Here is a 20,403-nt window from a genome sequence, read left to right as displayed (position 1 = left end):
TAATACATTCACTCACTCACTCACTCACTCAAGTTCTGTCAAAAATGTTAATAACTTTCAAATCATTGCGTCCTCTGTCATTCATTCCTCACCTCCCTCTCACAGTACATTTTTTTAAGGGCTCCCAAGTAGCGCAGCGGTCTAAGGCACTGCATCGCATCACAGTGCACTACAGACCCTAGTTCAATCCCGGGCTGTGTCACAACTGGCCGTGATTGGGTGTCCAACAGGGCAGTGCACAATTGGCCCAGTGTCATCCTGTTTAGGGTTTGGATGGTGTAAGTTGTCATTGTAAATAAGAATTAACTGACTTGCCTAGTTAAATATAGGTAAAAAACAACATTGAATGTATCTCCCCTTGGACCTCATCCAATGTGCTAGCTAGTGGTCCACTTCATGCATGCTAATACAGTGTTTCAAGCTTGCATTTAGTGATATAGGTGGTAATATAACAAGTATTTATATTTTTTTATATTTCCATTTGATGCATGCTTGTGTCATAGAAATCTGATGGTGAAAGGGTTTGAACAGATGGTGTTAACAAACTGTAGCCTACCTGTGTTTTCTTTCAATCAAAGCACATATTTTGCCTAATAATTAAAGATCAGCAGTGAGGCTATTTACAGGGGGTACCGGTTAGATGAGGAAACTGAAGTAATATATGCATGTGGGTAGAGTTATTGAAGTGACTTATGCACAGATAATATCAGAGAGTAGCAGCAGAATAAAAGAGGGGGGGGGGGGGGGCAATGCAAGTTGTCTGGGTAGCCATTTGATTAGATGTTCAAAAGTCTTATGGCTAGGGGGTAGAAGCTGTTTAGAAGCTTGTTGGACATAGACTTGGCAGTCTGGTACCGCTGTCCATGCGGTAGCAGAGAAAACAGTCTATGACTAAGGTGACTAACAGTCTATGACTAATTTTTAGGGCCTTCCTCTGACACTGCCTGGTATAGAGGTCCTGGATGGCAGGAAGCTTGGCCCCAGTGATGTATTGGGCCGTACGCACTACCCTCTGTAGTGCCTTGCGGTCGGAGGCCGAGCAGTTGCCATACCAGGCAGTGATGCAATGAGTCAGGATGCTCTCGATGGTGCAGCTGTATAACTGTTTGAGGATCTGAGGACCCATGCCAAATATTTTCCGTCTCCTGAGGGGGAATAGGTTTTGTCTTGCCCTATTCACGACTGTCTTGGTGTGCTTGGACCATGTTAGTTTGTTGGTGATGTGGACACCAAGGAACTTGAAGCTCTCAACCTGCTCCACTACAGCCCCATCGATCATCTCCTCAGTCTTGGTCATGTTGAGGGAGAGGTTGTTGTCCTGGCATCAAACGGCCAGGTCTATGACCTCCTCCCTATATGCTGTCTCGTTGTTGTTGGTGATCAGGCCTACCACTGTTGTGTCATCGGCAAACTTAATGATGGTGTTGGAGTCGTGTCTGGCCGTGCAGTCATGAGTGAACAGGGATTACAGGAGGGGACTGAGCACGCACCCCTGAGGGGCTCCCGTGTTAAGGATCAGCATGGTGGATGTGTTGTTACCTACCCTTACCACCTGGGGCAGCCCGTCAGGAAGTCCAGGATCCAGTTGCAGAGGGAGGTGTTTAGACCCAGGGTCCTTAGCTTAGTGATGAGCTTTGAGGGCACTATGGTGTTGAACGCTGAGCTGTAGTCAATGAACAACATTCTCACATTGGTGTTCCTTTTGTTCAGGTGTGAAAGGTCAGTGTGGAGTGCAATACAGATTGCATCATCTGTGGATCTGTTGGGGCGGTAAGCAAATTGGAGCGGGTCTAGGGATTCTTGGATAATGATGTTGATGTGAGCCATGACCAGCCTTTCAAAGCACTTCATGGCTACAGACGTGAGTGCCACTAGTCGGTAGTCATTTAGGCAGGTTACCTTAGTGTTCTTGGGCACATGGGCTATGGTGGTCTGCTTGAAACATGTTGGTATTACAGACTCAGACAGGGTTGAAAATGTCAGTGAAGACACTTGCCAGTTGGTAATCTGTCCTTGTAATCCATCTGGCCCAGCGGCATTGTGAATGTTGACCTGTTTAACTTGTTATGGATAGGGGGCAGTATTTTCACGGCCGGATAAAAAACGTACCCGATTTAATCTGGTTATTACTCCTGCCCAGAAACTAGAATATGCATATAATTAGTAGCTTTGGATAGAAAACACTCCAAAGTTTCTAAAACTGTTTGAATGGTGTCTGTGAGTATAACAGAACTCAAATGGCAGGCCAAAACCTGAGAAGATTCTGTACAGGAAGTAACCTGTCTGACCATTTCTTGGCCTTCTTTGTCATCTCTATCCAAAACAGAGGATCTCTGCTGTAACGTGACACTTTCTAAGGCTCCCATAGGCTCTCAGAAGGCGCCAGAACGTTGAATGATGACTCTGCAGCTACTGACTGAAAAACAGTAGCGCATTTGGTAAGTGGTCGATCTGAGAACAATGAGACGGGTGCGCGCGTGCACGTGAAGAGTCCATTTTACTTTTTCAGTCTTTGAACGAAAACAACGACTCCCGGTCAGAATATTATCGCTATTTTACGAGAAAAATCACATAAAAATTGATTTTAAACAGCGTTTGACATGCTTCGAAGTACGGTAATGAAATATTTTGAATTTTTTTGTCACGATACGCGTCCGCGCGTCACCCATCGTTACCCTTTCGGATAGTGTCTTGAACGCACGAACAAAACGCCGCTATTTGGATATAACTATGGATTATTTGCAACCAAACCAACATTTGTTGTTGAAGTAGAAGTCCTGGGAGTGCATTCTGACGAAGAACAGCAAAGGTAATCAATTTTTCTTATAGTAAATCTGAGTTTGGTGAAACCAAACTTGGTGGGTGTCAAATTAGTTAGCCCGTGATGGCGAGCTATCTACTCAGAATATTGCAAAATGTGCTTTCACCGAAAAGCTATTTTAAAATCGGACACCGCGATTGCATAAAGGAGTTCTGTATCTATAATTCTTAAAATAATTGTTATGTTTTTTGTGAACGTTTATCGTGAGTAATTTAGTAAATTCACCGGAAGTGTTCGGTGGGAATGCTAGTTCTGAACGTTACATGCTAATGTAAAAAGCTGTTTTTTGATATAAATATGAACTTGATTGAACAAAACATGCATGTATTGTATAACATAATGTCCTAGGTGTGTCATCTGATGAAGATCATCAAAGGTTAGTGCTGCATTTAGCTGTGGTTTTGTTTTTTGTGACATTATATGCTAGCTTGAAAAATGGGTGTCTGATTATTTCTGGCTGGGTATTCTGCTGACATAATCTAATGTTTTGCTTTCATTGTAAAGCCTTTTTGAAATCGGACAATGTGGTTAGATAAAGGAGAGTCTTGTCTTTAAAATGGTGTAAAATAGTCATATGTTTGAAAAATTGAAGTTTTCGGATTTTCGAGGAGTTTGTATTTCGCGCCACGCCCTATCATTGGATATTGGAGTGGTGTTCCGCTAGCGGAACGTCTAGATGTAAGTTGTTAAATGTCTTACTCACATCGGCTGCGGAGAGCGTGATCCCAAAGTCATCCGGGAACAGCTGGTGCTCTCATGCATGTTTCAGTGTTACTTGCCCCGAAGCGAGCGTATAAGTAATTTGCTCCTCTGGTAGGCTCGTGTCACTAGGCAGCTCTCGGCTGTGCTTCCCTTTGTAGTGTGTAATAGATTGCAAGCCCTGCCACATCCGACAAGCGTCGGAGCAAGTGTAGTATCGTTCAATCTTAGTCCTGTATTGACACTTTTCCTGTTTGACGGTTCGTTGGAGGGCATAGCAGGATTTCTTATAAGCTTCCGGGTTAGAGTCCCGCTCCTTGAAAGTGGCAGCTCTACCCTTTAGCTCAGTGCAATGTTGCCTGTAATCCATGACTTCTGGTTGGGGTACGTACAGTCACTGTGGGGAAGACGTCATCGATGCACTTATTGATGAAGCCAGTGACTGATGTGGTGTACTCCTCAATGCCATCGGAAGAATCACGTAACATATTCCAGTCTGTGCTAGCAAAACAGTCGTGTAGCTTAGCATCTGCTTCATCTGACCACTTTTTTATTGACCAAGTCACTGATGCGTCCTGATTCAATTTTTTCTTGTAAGCAGGAATCAGGAGGATAGAATTATGGTAAAATTTGCCAAATGGAGGGCGAGGGAGAGTGTGTACGGGTCTCTGTGTGTGGAGTAAAGGTGGTCTAGAGTTTTTTTTCCCTCTGATTGCACATTTAACATGCTGATAGAAATTAGGTAAAACAGATTTAAGTTTCCCTGCATTAAAGTCCTCGGCCACTAGGAGTGCCGCCTCTAGATGAGCGTTTTCCTGTTTGCGTATGGCGGTATACAGCTCATTGAGTGCGGTCTTCGTGCCAGCATCAGTCTGTGGTGGTATGTAGACAGCTACAAAAAATACACATGAAAACTCTCTAGGAAGATAGTGTGGTCTACCGCTTATCGTGAGATACTCTACCTCAGGCGAGCAAAACCTTGAGACGTCCTTTGATATCATGCACCAGCTGTTGTTTACAAATCTACATAGACCGCCACCCCTTGTTTTACCAGAAGCTGCTGTTCTATCCTGCCGATGCAGTGTGTAACCCGCCAGCTATGTTAATCATGTCGCCGTTCTGCCACGACTCTGTGAAACATAAGATATTACAGTTTTTAATGTCCCGTTGGTAGGATATACGTGCTTTTAGCTCGGCCAATTTATTTTCCTGCGATTGTGTGTTGGCCAGTAGTGCGGATGGCAAGGGCAGATTAGCCACTCATCGGCGGATCCTCACAAGGCACCCCGATCTCTTTCCGCGATATATTTTCCTTCTCTTTTTCCTGCAAATGATGGGGATGAGGGCCTGTTCGGGTGTCTGGAGTAAATCCCCCTCGTCCGACTCATTAAAGAAAAATGATTAGTTCAGTTTAAGGTGAGTAATCGCTGTTCTGATTTCCAGAAGCTTTTTTTGGTCATAAGAGACGGAAGCAGCAATTTTATGTACAAAATAAGTTTAAAAAATGTGAAAAAACTAACAAAATAGCATGGTCCTCTCCTGGCACCATCAGCAGATCATTGATGTTAAACTGTTTTCTGAACAGGTAATGAACCACATAGTAAGCAGCCTTACTGCCTCTCTTTTTAATGCAGTGTGTGTGTGTGTGTGTGTGTGTGTGTGTGTGTGTGTGTGTGTGTGTGTGTGTGTGTCTGTGTCTGTGTGTGTGTGTGTGTGTGTGTGTGTGTGTGTGTGTGTGTGTGTGTGTGTGTGTGTGTGTGTGTGTGTGTGTGTGTGTGGGTGTGTGTGTGTGTGCGTGTGTTTATTACACTTGTGTTTTGTAATTTCAAAGTTCAAAATTTGTATTCAATTTAACATTCAAATAAACTCCAGGGTTAATTCCTGCTCATTACTGCCATATACTGTTACCACTAATAAACCCACTACAATTGAGAATTTCAATAAGCATTTCTCTACGGCTGGCCATGCTTTCCACCTGGCTACCCCTACCCCGGTCAACTGCCCGGCACCCTCCACAGCAACCCGCCAAAGCCCCCACCATTTCTCCTTCACCCAAATCCAGATAGCTGATGTGCTGAAAGAGCTGCAAAATCTGGACCCATACAAATCAGCCGGGCTAGACAATCTGGACCCTCTCTTTCTAAAATGATCTGCCTAAATTGTTGCAACCCCTATTCAACCCCTGTTCAACCTCTCTTTCGTATTGTCTGAGATTCCCAAAGATTGGAAAGCTGCCGCGGTCATCCCCCTCTTCAAAGGGGGTGACACTCTAGACCCAAACTGCTACAGACCTATATCTATCCTACCCTGTCTTTCTAAGGTCTTCGAAAGCCAAGTTAACAAACAGATTACCGACCATTTCGAATCCCACCGTACCTTCTCCGCTATGCAATCTGGTTTCAGAGCTGGTCATGGGTGCACCTCAGCCACGCTCAAGGTCCTAAATGACATCATAACCGCCATCGATAAGAGACATTACTGTGCAGCCGTATTCATCGATCTGGCCAAGGTTTTCGACTCTGTCAATCACCACATTCTTATTGGCAGACTCGACAGCCTTGGTTTCTCAAATGATTGCCTCGCCTGGTTTACCAACGACTTCTCTGATAGAGTTCAGTGTATCAAATCGGAAGGCCTGTTGTCCGGACCTCTGGCAGTCTCTATGGGTGTGCCAAAGGGTTCAATTCTCAGGCCGGCTCTCTTCTCTGTATACATCAATGATGTTGCTCTTGCTGCTGGTGATTCTCTGATCCACCTCTACGCAGACGACACCATTCTGTATACTTCTGGCCCTTCTTTTAACTAACCTCCAGACGAGCTTCAATGCCATGCAACTCTCCTTCCGTGGCCTCGAACTGCTCTTAAACGCAGGTAGAACTAAATGCATGGTATTCAATCGATCACTGCCCGCACCTGCTCGCCCGTCCAGCATCACTACTCTGGACGGCTCTGACTTAGAATACGTGGACAACTACAAATACCTGGGTGTCTGGTTAGACTGTAAACTCTCCTTCCAGACTCACATTAAGCATATCCAATCCACAATTAAATCTAGAATTGGCTTCCTATATCGCAACAAAGCATCCTTCACTCATGCTGCCAAACACACCCTCATAAAACTGACCATCCTACCGATCCTCGACTTTGGTGAGGTCATCTATAAAATAGCCTCCAACACTCTACTAAACAAATTGGATGCAGTCTATCACAGTGCCATCCGTTTTGTCACCAAAGCCCCATACACTACCACCTTATCTCAGCTCACTGGTCACCACAGCAGCACCCACTCGTAGCATACGCTCCAGCAGGTATATCTCACTGGTCACCCCCAAAGCCAATTCCTCTTTTGGCTGCCTTTCCTTCCAGTTCTCTGCTGCCAATGACTGGAACGAATTGCAAAATTCTCTGAAGCTGGAGACTCATATCTCCCTCACTAGCTTCAAGCATCTGCTGTCAGAGCAGCTCACAGATCACTGCACCTGTACATAGCCCATCTGTAAACAGCCCATCCAACTACCTCATCCCCATACTGTATTTATTTATTTACCTTGCTCCTTTGCACCCCAGTATCTCTACTTGCACATTCATCTTCTGCACATCTACCATTCCAGTGTTTAATTGCTATATTGTAATTACTTCGCCACCATGGCCTATTTATTGCCTTAACTTACCTCATCTGCACTCACTGTATATAGACTTTTTGTTTTCTTTTGTTCTACTGTATTATTGACTGTATGTTTTGTTTATTTCATGTGTTGTTGTATGTGTCGAATTGCTACGCTTTATCTTGGCCAGGTCGCAATTGCAAATGAGAACTTGTTCTCAACTAGCCTACCTGGTTAAATAAAGATGAAATAAATAAATAAAATAAAAATACTGTATACACCTGTTCTGAAAGCCCCAAGAGTCTGCAACACCACTAAGCAAGAGGCACCATGAAGACAAAGGAGCTCTCCAAACAGCCACTGGGATTATTGCCCATTCTTCAAGGCAAAACTGCTCCAGCTCCTTCAAGTTGGATTGGTTACGCTGGTGTATAGCAATCTTTAAGTCATACCAGAGTGTCAATTGGATTGAGGTCTGGGCTTTGACTAGGCCAATCCAAGACATTTAAATGTTTCCCCTTAAACCACACAAGTGTTGCTTTAGCAGTATGCTTAGGGTCATTGTCCTGCTGGAAGGTGAACCTCCTTCCCAGTCTCAAATCTCTGGAAGACTGAAACAGGTTTCCCTCAAGAATTTCCCTGTATTTAAGGTCATCCATCATTCCTTCAATTCTGACCAGTTTCCCAGTCCCTGCCGATGAAAAACATCCCCACAGCATGATGCTGCCACCACCATGCTTCACTGTGGGGATGTTGTTCTCGGGGTGATGAGAGGTGTTGGGTTTGCGCCAGACATAGCATTTTCCTTGATGGTCAAAAAGCTCAATTTTAGTCTCATCTGACCAGAGTACCTTCTTCCATATATTTGGGGAGACTCCCACATGACCTTTGGCGAACACCAAACGTGTTCGCTTATTTTTTTGTTTAAGCAAAGGCTTTTTCAGGCCACTCTTCCGTAAAGCCCAGCTCTGTGGAGTGTTCGGCTTAAAGTGGTCCTATGGACAGATACTCCAATCTCCGCTGTGGAGCTTTGCAGCTCCTTCAGGGTTATCGTTGGTCTCTTTGTTGCCTCTAATGCCCTCCTTGCCTGGTCTGTGAGTTTTGGTGGGCGGCCCTCTCTTGGCAGGCTTGTCGTGGTGCCATATTCTTTCCATACTTTTGCAAGGCACTGTAACTAAACCAAGAAAATGGTGCCATCAGGTTTGCTTAATATAAGGAATTTGAAATGATTTATACTTTTACTTTTGATACTTAAGTATATTCGATCAATTACATTTCCTTTTGATACTTAAGTATATTTAAAACCAAATACTTTTAGACTTTTACTCAAGTATTATTTTACTGGGTGACTTTCACTTTTACTTGAGTCATTTTCTATTAAGGTATCTTTACTTTTACTCAAGTATGACAATTGTCTACTTTTTCTACCACTGTCTGTTTCTGGTTCCTAAGCAACTTTGCAGTTTTTTTTATTTTGTTGTTGTGTTATTTGTCACATTATTAGCCCAGAACGTTTTTTTGCATTATTGAATACAGTCGGAAATAACTTTTGGATATCAGAGTGGTGGTAACTCACAAGCATTTCAACCAGAAATATGACTTTCCTGAATTGGATACTTTGTTTATAACCCCAAAGGCAATTTAACTTATCCCAGAGGCTGCTCCAAGACACGGAGTGGACCTTTAGTCTGACTCAGGAGGCGTGCACACCATCCACCGCTTCTGAGTATATTACTCACTAATATTCAGTACCTAGACAATAAAGTAGATGAGCTCTGGGTGGGGATCTCCTTCCAGAGAGACATCAGGGACTGTAACATACTTTCCTTCACAGAATAATTTCTCTCTCCGGATATACTATCCCCGTCGATAGAACCAGATGGGTTCTCAGTACATTGCGTAGATAGGAATAAAGAACTCTCCGGGAAGAAGAAAGGCAGAGGTGTATGTTTCATGATTAACTACTCATGGTGTGATTGTGGTAACGTACAGGAACTCAAGTAATTTTGTTCACCAGACCTAGAATACCTCAATCAAATGCTGACTGCATTAACTCCCAAGAGAATTCTCTTCGGTCATCGTCACATCGTTCCCCCTCAAGCCGATACCACGTCAGCACTCAAGGAACTACACTGGACTTTGTGGAAACTGGAAACGGCATATCCTGAGGCCGCATTTATTGTAGCAAATCTGAGGAAAATGCGACAGAAGTTCTAACACATAGCCTGCAGTACTCCCGCTTCAAAAACTTTCGACCACTGTTAATTTCCAATCTGTGATGGTTTCAAGGCCCTCCCCCACTCTCCCTTCAGCAAATCAGATCCCGATTCCATTCTGCTCCTTCCTATTGCCAGAAACTCAAACAGGAAGTATCCGTACTAAGTTCGCTTCAACGCCGGTCTGACCAATCGAAATCCATGATTCAGATTGTTTTGATCACATTGACTGGGATATGTTCTGGGTTACTTCTGAGAATATCATTGACATATACACTGATGTTCATCAATGTTTCTCAAACGTCAAATTTCCAAGTGTTTGGCTACTTGTCTGTGTCTTTCTAAGGTTAAGTTTATGCATTAAGTTCAAGTGCTCACTGTTGCCCCCTAGTGGCCGGTTTCCACGTCATCGACCGATGTTCTCAGACATGGATGGATGTCGAATACTGACTTGTATCACAGGTGACCTGCCTCTTAAGGATCGGCCTCTTTTTTTCAATTTTTGTCTAAAATGACATACACAAATCTAACTGCTTGTAGCTCAGGCCCTGAAGCAAGGATATGCATATTGTTGGTACCATTTGAAAGGAAACACTTTGAAGTGTAAAAGGAATGTAGGAGAATATAACACATTAGATCTGGTAAAAGATAATACAAGGAAAAAAAATAAGAGTTTTTTGGTATTTTTTTGTACCATCAAGTTTGAAATACATGAGATAGGCCATAATGTATTATTCCAGCCCAGGTACAGTTTAGATTTTGGCCACTAGATGGCAGCAGTGTATGCACAAAGCTTTAGACTGATCCAATGAACCATTGTATTTCTGTTCAAAATGTTGTATCAAGACTGCCCAAATGTGCCTCATTTTTTTATTAATAACGTTTCATGTTCAAAACTGCACTCTCCTCAAACAATAGCATGGTATTATTTCACTGTAATAGCTACTGTAAATAGGACAGTACAGTTAGATTAACAAGAATTTAAGTTTTCAGCCAATATCAGATATGTCTATGTCCTGGGAAATGTTCTTGTTACTTACAACCTCATGCTAATCCCATTAGCCTACGTTAGCTCAACCGTCCCGCAGGTGCCCCTCCAATCCTGAAGAATATTTTCATGTATAAAATGGGCTAAATCTACAAAAGTACCAGAGAGTCCACTTTGGACATTGAATGCAGATCTCCGCATAAATAGACATACCCAAATGTAACTGATATTAATGAGCAATTACAGTTGAAGTCGGATGTTTACATACAGTTAGGTTGGAGTCTTTAAAACTCATTTTTCAACCACTCCACAAATTTCTTGTTAACAAACTATAGTTTTGGCAAGTCGGTAGGACATCTACTTTGTGCATGACACAAGTCATTTTTCCAACAATTGTTTACAGACAGATTATTTCACTTATAATTCACTGTATCACAATTCACAAATTAATCAACCATAAAGAACTATACACTTTTGATTGTGACTCCACAACAAGTCAGATCGAGTCCTTATTTAAAGATATAAGAACTCCTCTTCACTCAACTGAGGAAGTCGACTTGCTGGGAGCCCAAATCTCTCTCCATTTACTCAAAAGGGCATTGGAAACAAGAATAAAGGCAAATCACCTGGATGGGATGGTATTCCTCCTGAAGTCTATTTAAAATGTTAGAATCAATTAGGTCCACTGTTGCTCAAAATGATTAATACAGCTGTTCACAAAGGTTCATTTGGGAGAGATGTAAACACAGCACTAATTTCGTTTTTATAAAAAAAAGGTAAGGATGCCACCCAGTCTTCTGATTAAACCCCACACTTTGACGAACACAAACATTAGACTGTTTTCCAAAATGTTGTCGCCTCATCTCGGGACTCGCTTACCAAATTGATCCACACGGACTAAAGCGGGTTTGTTAAAAAGCTTTTATCCTCAGATAACCTCCGTTCAATATTACATATCTTAGGTGCTTCATCAGAAACAACAGCTCAGAAATGTTAGCACATTTGACATGCAGTTGACAGTGTATGTCAGAGCAAAAACCAAGCCATGAGCTCGAAGGAATTGTCTGTAGAGCTCTGAGACAGGATTGTTTCGAGGCACAGATCTGGGGAAGGGTACCAACAATGTCTGCAGCATTAAAGGTCCCCAAGAACACAGTGGCCTCCATCATTCCTAAATGGAAGAAGTTTGGAACCACCTAGATTATGTACAGTATGTGTGCCATTCAGAGCGTGAATGGGCAACACAAAATATTTAAATGAATGGGGTATGGTAGTAGGTGCCAGGTGCACCGGTTTAAGTGTGTCAAGAACTGCAACGCTGCTGGGTTTTAACTCTCAACAGTTTCCAATGTGTATCAAGAATGAGCCACCACCCAAAGGACATCCAGCCAACTTGACAACTGTGGGAAGCAATGGAGTCAACATGGGCCAGCATCCCTGTGGAACACTTTTGAAACCTTGTAGAGTCAATGCCCCGACGAATTGAGGCTGTACACTCAGTGTGTGTGTGTGTGTGTGTGTGTGTGTGTGTGTGTGTGTGTGTGTGTGTGTGTGTGTGCATATATACTGTACATGAGAAGAAAAAACTGAAGAACAAATGGACATCCAGGTACTTTCCGCAGATCCTGGAGTTGTAGGCAAAAATTAAAACACTGGACACTGCTGTTCATGCTCCCAGGTGATTTTATTTATAACATCATTTTGACCCTTAGGTCTTCGTCAGGCATCCATATCCCAAATGGTGGTGGAAGGTCCTTTATATAAGGCCAGTACTTCACTTAGTGAAACATGAGGTAAAAATATATAACATAGATTGATATTAACATTCAATGTATCAAAATGTATGATCATACACAAGGAATGTGATCAATATTTACAGTAATATATATATATATACAGTGCATTCGGAAAGTGTTCAGACCCCTTCACTTTTTTCCACATTTTGTTACGTTACAGCCTTATTCTAAAATTGAGTAAATTGTTTATTCCCCCCCATCAGTCTACACACAATATCCCATAATGACAAAGCTGAAACAGGTTTTTGGAAGTTAAGAAACTGACATATCACATTATATACTGTAAGTATTCAGACCCTTATCTCAATACTTTGTTGAATCACCTTCTGCAGCAATTAAAGCCTCGAGTCTTATTCAGTATGACGCTACAAGCTTAGCACTGTATTTGGGGAGTTTCTCCCATTCTTCTCTGCAGAGCCTCTCAAGCTTTGTCGGGTTGGATAGGGACAGCTATTTTCAGGTTTCTCCAGATATATTTGATTGGGTTCAAGTCCGGGCTCTGGCAGGGCAATTCAAGGACATTCAGAGACTTATCCCGAAGCCACTCCTGCGATGTCTTGGCTGTGTGTTTAGGGTCATTGTCCTGTTGGAAAGTGAATCTTAGACCCAGTCTGAGGTCCTGAGCGCTCTGGAGTAGGTTTTCATCAAGGATCTCTCTGTACTTTGCTCTGTTCAACTTTCGCTCAATTCTCACTAGTCTCCCAGTCCCTGCCGCTGAAAAACATCCCCAGAGCATTTTGTTACCACCACCATACTTCACGGTAGGGATGGTATTGGCCATTTGATGAGCAGTGCCTGGTTTCCTCCAGACGTGACGCTTGGCATTCAGGCCAAAGAGTTCGATATTGGTTTTATCAGACCAGATAATCTTGTTTCTCATGGTCTGAGAGTCTTTTAGGTGCCTTTTGGCAAACTCGAATCGGGCTTTCGTGTACCTTTTACTGAGGAGTGGCTTCCGTCTGGCAACTCTAACATAAAGGCCTGATTGGTGGAGTGCTGCAGAGATGGTTGCCATTCTGGAAGTTTCTCCCTTCTCCACAGAGGAACTCTAGAGCTCTGTCAGAGTGACCATCGGGTTATTGGTCACCTCCTTGACCAAGGCCCTTCTCCCCTGATTGCTCAGTTTGGCCGGGCGGCCAGCTCTAGGAAGAGTCTTGGTGGTTCCAAACTTCTTCTCTTTAAGAATGATGGAGGCCACTGTGTTCTTGGGGATCTTTAATGCTGCAGAAATGTTTTGTTACTGTTTCCCAGATTTGTGCCTCGACACAGTCCTGTCTCGGAGTTCTATTTCAATGTCTTCAACCTCATGGCTTGGTTTTTACTCTGACATGCACTGTCAACTGTGGGACTTTATATAGACAGGTGTGTACCTTTCCAAATCATGTCCAATCAATTGAATTTACCACAGGTGGACTCCAATCAAGTTGTAGAAAAATCTCAAGGATGATCAATGGAAACATGATGCACCTGAGCTCAATTTCGAGTCTCAGAGCAAAGTGTCTGAATACTTACAGTACCAGTCAAAAGTTTGGACACACCTACTCATTCAAGGGTTTTTCATTATTTTTGCTATTTTCTGTTGGAAAACCATTCCAGGTAAAACTGGTTGAGATAATGCCAAGAGTGTGCAAAGCTGTCATCATGGCAAAGGGTGGCTACTTTGAAGAATCTCAAACATAAAATATATTTGGATTTGTTTAACACTTGTGTGGTTATTACATGATTCCACATGTGTTATTTCATAGTTTTAATTATTATTCTACAATGTAGAAAATAGTAAAAATAAAGAAAAATCCTTGAATGAGTAGGTGTCCAAACTTTTGACTGGGCAGTATGTCCTCTTTATATGAGATTCCCAATGGTTAGCTAGGTAGCTAAGATACACTATATATACAAAAGTATGTGGACACCCCTTCAAATTAATGGATTCAGCTATTTCAGGCACACCCTTTGCTGACAGGTGTATAAAATTGAGAACACAGCCATGCAATCTCCATTGACAAACATTGGCAGTTGAATGGCCTTACTGAAGATGTCAGTGTCTTTCTACGTGGCACTGTCATAGGATGCCTTTCCAACAAGTCAGTTTGCCCTGCTAGCACTGCCGCGGTCAACGTAATCTCAGCCACGAAGTGGAAGGCCACCCATGCTCACAGAACGGAACCACTGAAATGAGTAAAAATGGTCTGTCCTCAGTTGTAACACACACTACCGAGTTCCAAACTGCCTCTGTAAGCAACATCAGCACAAGACCTGTTCGTCGGGAGTTCATGAAATAGGTTTCCATAGCCGAGCAACCGCACACAAGCCTTAGATCACCATGCGCAATGCCAAGCATCGGCTGGAGTGGTGTAAAGCTCGCCGCCATTGGACACTGGAGCAGTGGAAACATGTTCTCTGGAGTGATGGATCACGCTTCAACATCTGGCAGTCCGACAGACAAATCTGGGTTTGGAGGATGCCAGGAGAACGCTTCCTGCCCCAATGCATAGTGCCAACTGTAAAGTTTGGTTCAGGCTAGCTCCCTTAGTTCCAGTGAAGGGAAATCTTCATGCTACATTATACAATGACATTCTAGACGATTCTATGCTTCCAACTTTGTGGCAACAGTTTGGGGAAGGTCCTTTCTTGTTTCAGCATGACAATGCCCCCGTGCATAAAGTGAGGTCCATACAGAAGTGTTTTGTCGAGATCGGTGTGGAAGAGCATGACTGGACTGCACAGAGCCCTGACCTCTACCCCGTCGAACACCTTTGGGATAAATTGGAACGCCGACTGCGAGCCAGGCCTAATATCCCAACATCAGTGCCCGACCTCTCTAATGCTCTTGTGCCTGAATGGAATCAAGTCCACACAGCAATGTTCCAACATCAAGTGGACAGCCTTCCGAAAAGAAAGTAAGCTGTCATAGTAGCAAAGTCGGGACCAACTCCAGATTAATGCCTATGATTTGGAATGAGATGTTCAACGAGCAGGTGTCCACATACTTTTGGTCATGTAGTATACTATCAGTTAGCTAACAATGTACAGTAACATCATTTAATTTAAATGTCAATACACTATCATTGTTGTGACTAGCTTACATAAGTAACCTTAAATCTGAAGTAAAAAATTTAGAAATCTTACCTTGGCACTCCAACACATGAACTCCTATTTTGAAGGGACAGGAAGCGTTGGCTGTGTATTTGGCTGATGACAGGCATTCCACATTTAACCTCACACACATGTGAAAATTGAAATATCAAGTCGTTATTTGGTTTCATATACAAAAACAAGATAATTATTTGGTTTCATATGCAAATAAACAAGCAATTTTTCTGTTTTTCACATTGCTGATTGCTCCTTTTTAACACAAAAAATTAATCACACGTACACGGACCTCTGTGTGTTCTAGGAAGATTTTAACCCACTAACCCCCCACAATACTCAAAGTTTGCACCATCATTGTAAAGCCCTAGTTATTTTGTTGCTTTGACAAAGTTATTTCTGAAAAGTATTATTTATTTAATGTGATTAGCGATTCATTTACACATGTCCCTCATTTTAAGTATCACCCTGTTACTTGAATTGAACTCTCGTTTCAATATGGTGAAACTATTCCTTTTTAAATATTTATTTCCAAAGAAACATTGAAAATCTGATAAAATCTGTAAAAGCAGGTGAGGTGGTTCTACTCTTTTTGAAAATGTAAAAAAAAAAGTAGAAAACTGAATGAAAAACTGAATGGGTGGAGCCTAACACGTCAACCCTGTTACTCATCAATAGACAGGCTATAAATGTTTTAACAATTTAAAAAAATGTGTGAATCTTGCATTCAATTTACCCTGCCTGTTGCACACAACAAACAAGCTTCCATTCCACCCGCCATAAGGCAATTCATGGCTGATTTAACTAGTAATTACCACTTGATTACGAACATACCATAACACCGCTAACCATCCACTGTAAAGCCGTACATACATACCACTCACTCGAAGCAAAAGACGTAGACCGACACTTTGACACTCAATCATTTTCATTATTTAATTAAGGTGAAGAGTGCACTCACTAATAGTCTTATTTTTTTCCTCTTTAGATAGGAAAACTTGTTTTGTATTAAATTGAACATGTGCTCTTTATGACAGAATGTAAACATTTGGTGAAATCGTAAGTATTTATTTTCCTCACCATCACAATTTAAATTATATCACTGCAAAAGTGTTGGCTTGGTGGCACAAAAAAATTCTCCCTATTCATCAATACGTAAAGAGTCATTTAAGAAGCCAAATTAGGAACCACTTTTGCCACCCTGTAAACTAGATGTAATGGCCATGCATTTCTGAAATATTGTCAGACATTACATGCATTTGAGCAAAGATGCAAATGTATCTACATGTATTTGAAACACATTTTTAGGTGAAGTTAAATACATTGAAATTATTTGTTTTCCATATGGGGAAGCGAAGGAGGATATGGAGAAGTAAAGTAAAGGGGGGGTGAGATGTAGTATTACTGACCGGTGGGACGTCCTCCCCTATGTTGGTGCTGTAGGGTAGGTTGGTAAAGATGGGGTCCATGTCCTGAACATCAGTGATGGTGATGGCTAAATTAGATAGACTGGACAGAGGGCGCTTCTTATCCTGGTCCTGAGGGAGAGAACAGACACACACAAGCATGGTCACCCCTGGGTCATGTTCATTGGGAAGAAAACAGACTCAAACCTGGACTTGGTCCTTTTCTTTTAAAGTTTTAAAACCTTAGCCCTACTGAACACAAACCTGCCTTCACAACAATATGCCAATATTTCCATGCCATTCTCAGTTGAATTTTATTTATTTACACTAACCACACAAAATAAAATAGACATTAGACAAGATGGTTATGCTTGTTACTTTATAAAATCTGTTTAAGTTTGTTTGTATTTTGTGTATCCCCTCACCGTGGCATTGACAGTGAGCTGGTAGGCCGATGTGGTCTCATAGTCCAGAGCCCTGGTGACAGTGACCGTACCACGGGCTCCATCGATGGAGAAAAAAGAAGAGGGGGGCTGAAAAGAGAAGAGCACACTGCCCCCCGTGCCTTGGTCTGGGTCTGTGGCATTCACCTGGTACACTGAGGTGCCCACTGGAGTGTTCTGGAACACAGAGAAAGACAGGCACACAGGTTGGCATAAAGTCATATTCCTATAGTTTGAGGGGTTCTTTAAAAGGTGGATGGATGGCTATGTAGAAACAATGGATGGAGACAGATTACTGTTCTGCACATTTAAAGGGGGGCTGAACTTCCTGATTTGGCCTCGGTTTTTGGCTTGCTCATTAAGAAATGCTAGAGGCCATGACTGAAGCCAAAAAACAGTTGTCTTGGGGGATTTGTGGATGTTTCTTGGGTGTGTCTTTGCCATTTAATCACAACAAACAAGTGCAGTTGTGAGTAGTGACAGTGAGGTAAGCTAAGCTAGCTTTGCTATGTAGAGAAGTTTAGAAGTTGAGGACTTCTCCCCTCCTGACTGACTTACCATCTCAGATGATCTGTTAATTCAGTTCTATGTGTATGCTAAAGCCTGCGTTGACCTTGTGTTTAGCCAACCTGACAGCAGCTAGCTAGCATAACGTGGGTGTAGCTGCAACTGGCTAGCCTATCTAGTTGATACTTATCTGTCAAAGCACAGTTATGCCATGATAGCAAGAACCACTGTCTGGAATGTGTTTCATGAGACACTGGTTCTTCAAGACCTTGCTACCAAAAAATAGCTTGCAACTTGAAGTTTCATCACGCCATGTAAAGACGCGTTACCGTGGAATAAATATCAACTGTGAGTTGAATGCCCGATTTTCAGTCAGCTCAGCTGTCCTACAATACATTCTCTAACTTGCTAGTTTTGTCTCGTCTCTCCTTATGTCCACTGTAAGAACTTTCCCGGGGAACACATCCCAGAACTACTAATATCCTAACAGGGGTAGGCTACATGTGGAGCAGGTTGGCATTTATTGAGATGACTCATGTACTGGAGGCAGCTCTGCAGAGAGGTCACTAGCTGGAACAGCCACAAAGTCATGAAATATGACATTTTAAAAATAACCCTAACCCTAACCTTACATTTTTGTTTTCTAAGTTCTGCCTCCATGGCAAGTGTCACGTCCTGGCCAGTATAAGGGTTAATTGGTATTGTAGTTTGGTCAGGACGTGGCAGAGGGTATTTGTTTTATGTGGTTCAGGGTGGTGTTTTGGTAAAAGGGTGTTTGATTTAGTATTTCCGGGTTTTTGGTTTATGGTCTATGTTTATGTATTTCTATGTGTAGTCTAGTAAGTGTGTTTCTATGGTTGGTTAATTGGGATTGGGATTCTCAATTGAAGGCAGGTGTTTTCCCTTTTGCCTTTCATTGAGAGTCCCATATATGAGGGTGTGTTTGTGTTTGTCACTTGTGGGAGATTGTTCTGAGTTTAGCCTTGTGCCTTGCCAGACTGTCTGTAGTTCGTTTCGTTTTGTTGTTTTGGAGTGTTCGTTTTGATTTAATAAATGTTCAAAATGAACAACCGCATGCCTGCTGCGTTTTGGTCCTCCTTCACCGACGACAACCGTGACAGAATCTCCCACCAACAATGGACCAAGCAGCAGAGGAAGGAGCGAGGGGAATTCGGTGAGAACCGAGGAACGCGACTGGCGTTTAAACTGGAGAGGCACCCCCAATAATTTTTTTGGGGGGGGCACACGGACAGATCGGCGGAGCCGAGGATGGAACCAGAGCTAGTCGGGGAAAAATGGGAGATGAGAGAAACAGAGACGATAAAGGAATTGATGGGAAAATTGGAGGAGAAAAGGATGAGAGAGCTACTGTGTTGGTGCATTAGGCACGACATTCGCCCTACAGAGCGTGTCCTAATGTTTTCACCTGTGTTAGCCTTTATTAATAGTCCTGAGAGGCGTGCTAGTTGGCTGGTGTGGATAATACCAGCACCACCCACCAGGCCTCCAGTTCGTCAGCCCAGTCGGACTCGTCCTGTTCCCGCTTCCCGCACTAGCCTGGAGGTGCGTGTTCCCAATCTGGTACGCCCAGTACCAGCACTACGCACCAGGCTTCAAGTGCGTAAACCCAGCCTCGCCAGTCAACAGTCACCAGAGCTGCCCGCCAGTCAACAGTCGCCAGAGCTGCCCGCCAGTCAACAGTCGCCAGAGCTGCCCGCCAGTCAACAGTCGCCAGAGCTGCCCGCCAGTCAACAGTCGCCAGAGCTGCCCGCCAGTCAACAGTCGCCAGAGCTGCCCGTCAGTCAAGAGTCGCCAGAACTGCCCGTCAGTCAAGAGTCGCCAGAACTGCCCGTCAGTCAAGAGTCGCCAGAGCCGCCCGTCAGTGAGGAATCGCCAGAGCCGCCCGTCAGTGAAGAGGCGCCAGAGCCACCCACTAGTCAGGAGCTGCCAGAGCGGCCAGACTGCCCCGAGCTGCCAGAGCGGCCAGACTGCCCCGAGCTGCCAGAGCGGCCAGACTGCCCCGAGCTGCCAGAGCGGCCAGACTGCCCCGAGCTGCCAGACTGCCCCGAGCTGCCAGACTGCCCCGAGCGGCCAGACTGCCCCGAGCGGCCAGACTGCCCCGAGCGGCCAGACTGCCCAGACTGCCCCGAACTGCCAGAGCTGCCAGACTGCCCCGAGCTGCCAGACTGCCCCGACTGCCTGGAACGGCCAGAGCCGGAGCCACCTCCAGATATAGGTGGGTTGGGGAGGTGGGGGTGTAGCACAGTGCCGTCGTTGACGGCAGCCACCCTCCCTTCCCTCCCTTTAGTAGGGGGGAATTTTTATTTTGTTGTTGTTTGGGGTTATTTTTGTTAAGGTGCTTCCGGGGTTAGCACCTTTAAGGGGGGGGGGGTACTGTCACATCCTGGCCAGTATAAGGGTTAATTGGTATTGTAGTTTGGTCAGGACGTGGCAGAGGGTATTTGTTTTATGTGGTTCTGTGTGGTGTTTTGGTAAAAGGGTGTTTGATTTAGTATTTCCGGGTTTTTGGTTTATGGTCTATGTTAATGTATTTCTATGTGTAGTCTAGTAAGTGTGTTGTAATGGTTGGTTAATTGGGATTGGGATTCTCAATTGAAGGCAGGTGTTTTCCCTTTTGCCTTTGATTGAGAGTCCCATATATGAGGGTGTGTTTGTGTTTGTCACTTGTGGGAGATTGTTCTGAGTTTAGCCTTGTGCCTTGCCAGACTGTCTGTAGTTCGTTTTGTTGTTTTGGAGTGTTCGTTTTGATTTAATAAATGTTCAAAATGAACAACCGCATGCCTGCTGCGTTTTGGTCCTCCTTCACCGACGACA

At 43.5% G+C, this 20,403-nt stretch overlaps 1 protein-coding gene across 4 annotated transcripts in view; it reads right to left on the bottom strand.

The window, feature by feature from the left end:
- The window catches only part of LOC115162910 (cadherin-23), a 712,130-nt gene that overhangs the window by 491,818 nt on the left and 199,909 nt on the right, over positions 1-20,403 (bottom strand). For all 4 annotated transcript variants that reach the window (XR_003869666.1, XM_029714423.1, XM_029714440.1 and 1 more), the window contains exons 7-8: positions 17,044-17,238; positions 16,622-16,750 (exon numbers count right to left, since the gene is read on the bottom strand). Coding sequence is in view for 3 of the 4 variants with exons in the window: in XM_029714423.1 (XP_029570283.1) it covers positions 16,622-16,750; positions 17,044-17,238 (324 nt within the window). In the remaining variant the exon portion in view is untranslated. The remainder of the gene's footprint in view (positions 1-16,621; positions 16,751-17,043; positions 17,239-20,403) is intronic.

The sequence above is a fragment of the Salmo trutta genome, chromosome 2, assembly GCF_901001165.1.
Source record: "Salmo trutta chromosome 2, fSalTru1.1, whole genome shotgun sequence".
Lineage (NCBI taxonomy): Eukaryota > Metazoa > Chordata > Actinopteri > Salmoniformes > Salmonidae > Salmo > Salmo trutta.
The sequence above is the reverse complement of the archived record's forward strand: the minus strand, read 5'-3'. Positions and strand labels throughout refer to the sequence as shown.